Source organism: Arachis stenosperma, chromosome 9 (assembly GCF_014773155.1).
Source record: "Arachis stenosperma cultivar V10309 chromosome 9, arast.V10309.gnm1.PFL2, whole genome shotgun sequence".
Lineage (NCBI taxonomy): Eukaryota > Viridiplantae > Streptophyta > Magnoliopsida > Fabales > Fabaceae > Arachis > Arachis stenosperma.
This window is the reverse complement of record NC_080385.1, coordinates 14366571-14369154: the sequence shown is the minus strand read 5'-3', so window position 1 is coordinate 14369154 and position 2584 is coordinate 14366571. Positions and strand designations below refer to the sequence as shown.

At 45.9% G+C, this 2584-nt stretch overlaps 1 protein-coding gene across 1 annotated transcript; it reads left to right on the top strand.

The window, feature by feature from the left end:
• Positions 1-311: 311 nt before the first annotated feature.
• On the top strand, positions 312-1913 carry LOC130949107 (uncharacterized). The gene has a single exon (XM_057877929.1). It carries the CDS (start codon positions 312-314, stop codon positions 1911-1913), a length of 1602 nt encoding a protein of 533 aa, XP_057733912.1.
• Positions 1914-2584: the final 671 nt, after the last annotated feature.

Below are 2584 nucleotides of genomic sequence, written 5' to 3'. Positions count from 1 at the left end.
ACAGAACTCACTCTGATTCATTACTTTAATCTCTTATCATTCACATACTTACTTGAGCGTTAGAGTGTTTTTTGCAGGTGCTCCCGTCGCCGTGTTCCATCGTGCCGAGGTTATTCCTGGAGACTGCCTCCTGGACGACGTATAGCTCCGCCAATAGATAAGCAGCCTCGTTGGGAGATACATACCTCGACTGAACTTGAACGGAACATTTGGCGCCGTCTGTGGGGACCGAAGCAGTTGATCTAACCCCACTATTCCTTATATATTGCACTCTATTTTTTCTCTTTTACAGGTTTCTCCAACCTTTCAACATGGCCGACAACGGAGTCCACCAGCTCACTCAAGCCAAACTCCTGGCTCAGATGGCCGAATTACAAGCAGAAGTCAAACGGCTCGCTGGGTTGTCCACCCAAAACAGTGCCAACAAGCATGATGAGAAGGGCCCAACCAAAGGCAGTACAGGCCTACTAAGTGTCAACCCACCAAAAGAGAAGCTTACCTTAGACAACCCTTTTTCGGAGGAAATCACCAACCACCAGATGCCAAAGAATTTCATGCTACCCTCTTCGCTTGAGCCATATAAGGGGATTGGTGACCCTCAGGCTCATATTAAGAAATTTCAATCTATGATATTTTTCAATGGCCCTAACAATGAACCTGTTCTTTGTAGAGCTTTCCCTACCTACCTCGACGACGCTGTATTACTGTGGTTTTCAAAATTACCTGCAGGGTCGATCTCTTCCTTTGAAGAACTGGCGAAGTCCTTCATAGACTACTTCTCCGTAGCACGGATATACGTACATAGATCAGATTACCTCGGCACCATCTGCCAGGGTCCCCAGGAAAGCCTGAAAGACTATCTGACCAGATTCACAGAAGCAATAATGGAAATACCTGATCTGGACCCCGCTGTCCGCCTACGTGCCCTCAAGGCCGGCCTCCGACCCGGAAAGTTCAGAGAGACGATAGCAATCACCAAGCCGAAGACATTAGAGGAGTTCCGGGAGAGAGCAGCTGGACAAATGGAGATTGAAGAACTACGTGAGGCCAACAGAACAGAAAGAAAACCTAGAAGGGAGGAAGACAGAATGCCAAGGTCGGCGAACAACAAAGAGCTCGGCAAACCGTTCAAGCTCACCGCAAAATTCGACAACTACACCAGATTCAACACAAGGAGGGAAAGGATAATCAAAGAAATACTCAACGCTAAAATCATAAAACCACCACCAAGAGCTGGGAGCTATCAAGACCAGAGATTTATGGACAAAAGCAAGCATTGTGCCTTCCACCAGAAGTACGGACACACAACCGATGAGTGCGTAATAGCCAAAGACCTATTGGAAAGATTAGCTCGGCAAGGCCTCCTAGATAAGTACATCGAAGGAATGAAACATAAAGAGAGCGATAGGGACAAAGAAGAGCGCCAACAGACCACAGGAAACAAGGAAGCCAACAAATGGTCAAACAACACCCCACCTAAAGGGGTTATCAACTGCATATCCGGAGGATTCACCGGGGGAGGCGAAACAACTTCGGCGAGAAAACGTAGTTACCGCGCAATGCTGGCAATCGAAGGAACAACACCACATAGCAACAAACATGTACCGGACCTAAAAATCACCTTCAACCAGGAGGACATATGCTCGGCAGCACCAAACTTGGACGATTCCGTGGTAATTTCTATACAAACAGGCGAATTACTGGTAAGAAAAGTCCTTTTGGACCCAGGTAGCAGTGCAGATGTTCTTTTTTACTCTACTTTCCTAAAAATGAAATTATCCAAAAAACTAATGCAACCCTCATCTGGAGAATTGGTAGGATTCTCTGGAGAAAGGGTCCCGATTAAGAGTTACATATGGTTAAAAACAACGATGGGAGAGGACTCATTATCACAAACCATCGATATACAATAGTTGACTGTCCAAGCCCTTACAATATTATTCTCGGAAGACCTGCTCTGAACATTTTCAGGGCAGTAGTATCCACTTTTCATCTATGTGTTAAATTTCAGGCACAGGACGGTAGGATAGCTACACTCCAATCAGATCGCCAACAAGCTCGGCAGTGCTATAACGCAAGTCTGAAAAGGTCGGCCGCAAGACAGGAGTTCAAAAATGAGGTATTATCACTAGCGGAGCTTGACCCCAGGGAAGACACCCAAGAAAGACCTTAGCCAGCGGACAAGCTACAGAAGGTCCTACTAACATCAAAACCGGAGCAGGTCACATACATCGGCCAGGCCCTCCAAGGACAAGAAAGGTCGGAACTTATAAACGTGTTACAAGCCAACGCCAATCTTTTTGCCTAGACTCCAGCAGATATGCTAGGAATAGATCCAAACATCATCTGCCACAAACTCGCCACTGATAGAACAGCCCGACCTATAGCTCAGAAGAAGAGAAATCTTGGGACAGAAAAATCAAGGGCAGCCCTAGAAGAAACCGGAAAGCTTCTTAAAGCTAACTTCATCAAAGAAATTAGATTCACAACATGGCTCTCAATGTGGTAATGGTAAGAAAAAATTTAGGTAAATGGCACATGTGCGTCGATGGTGCGCGAAATTGTGATTCACTACACAACTTTG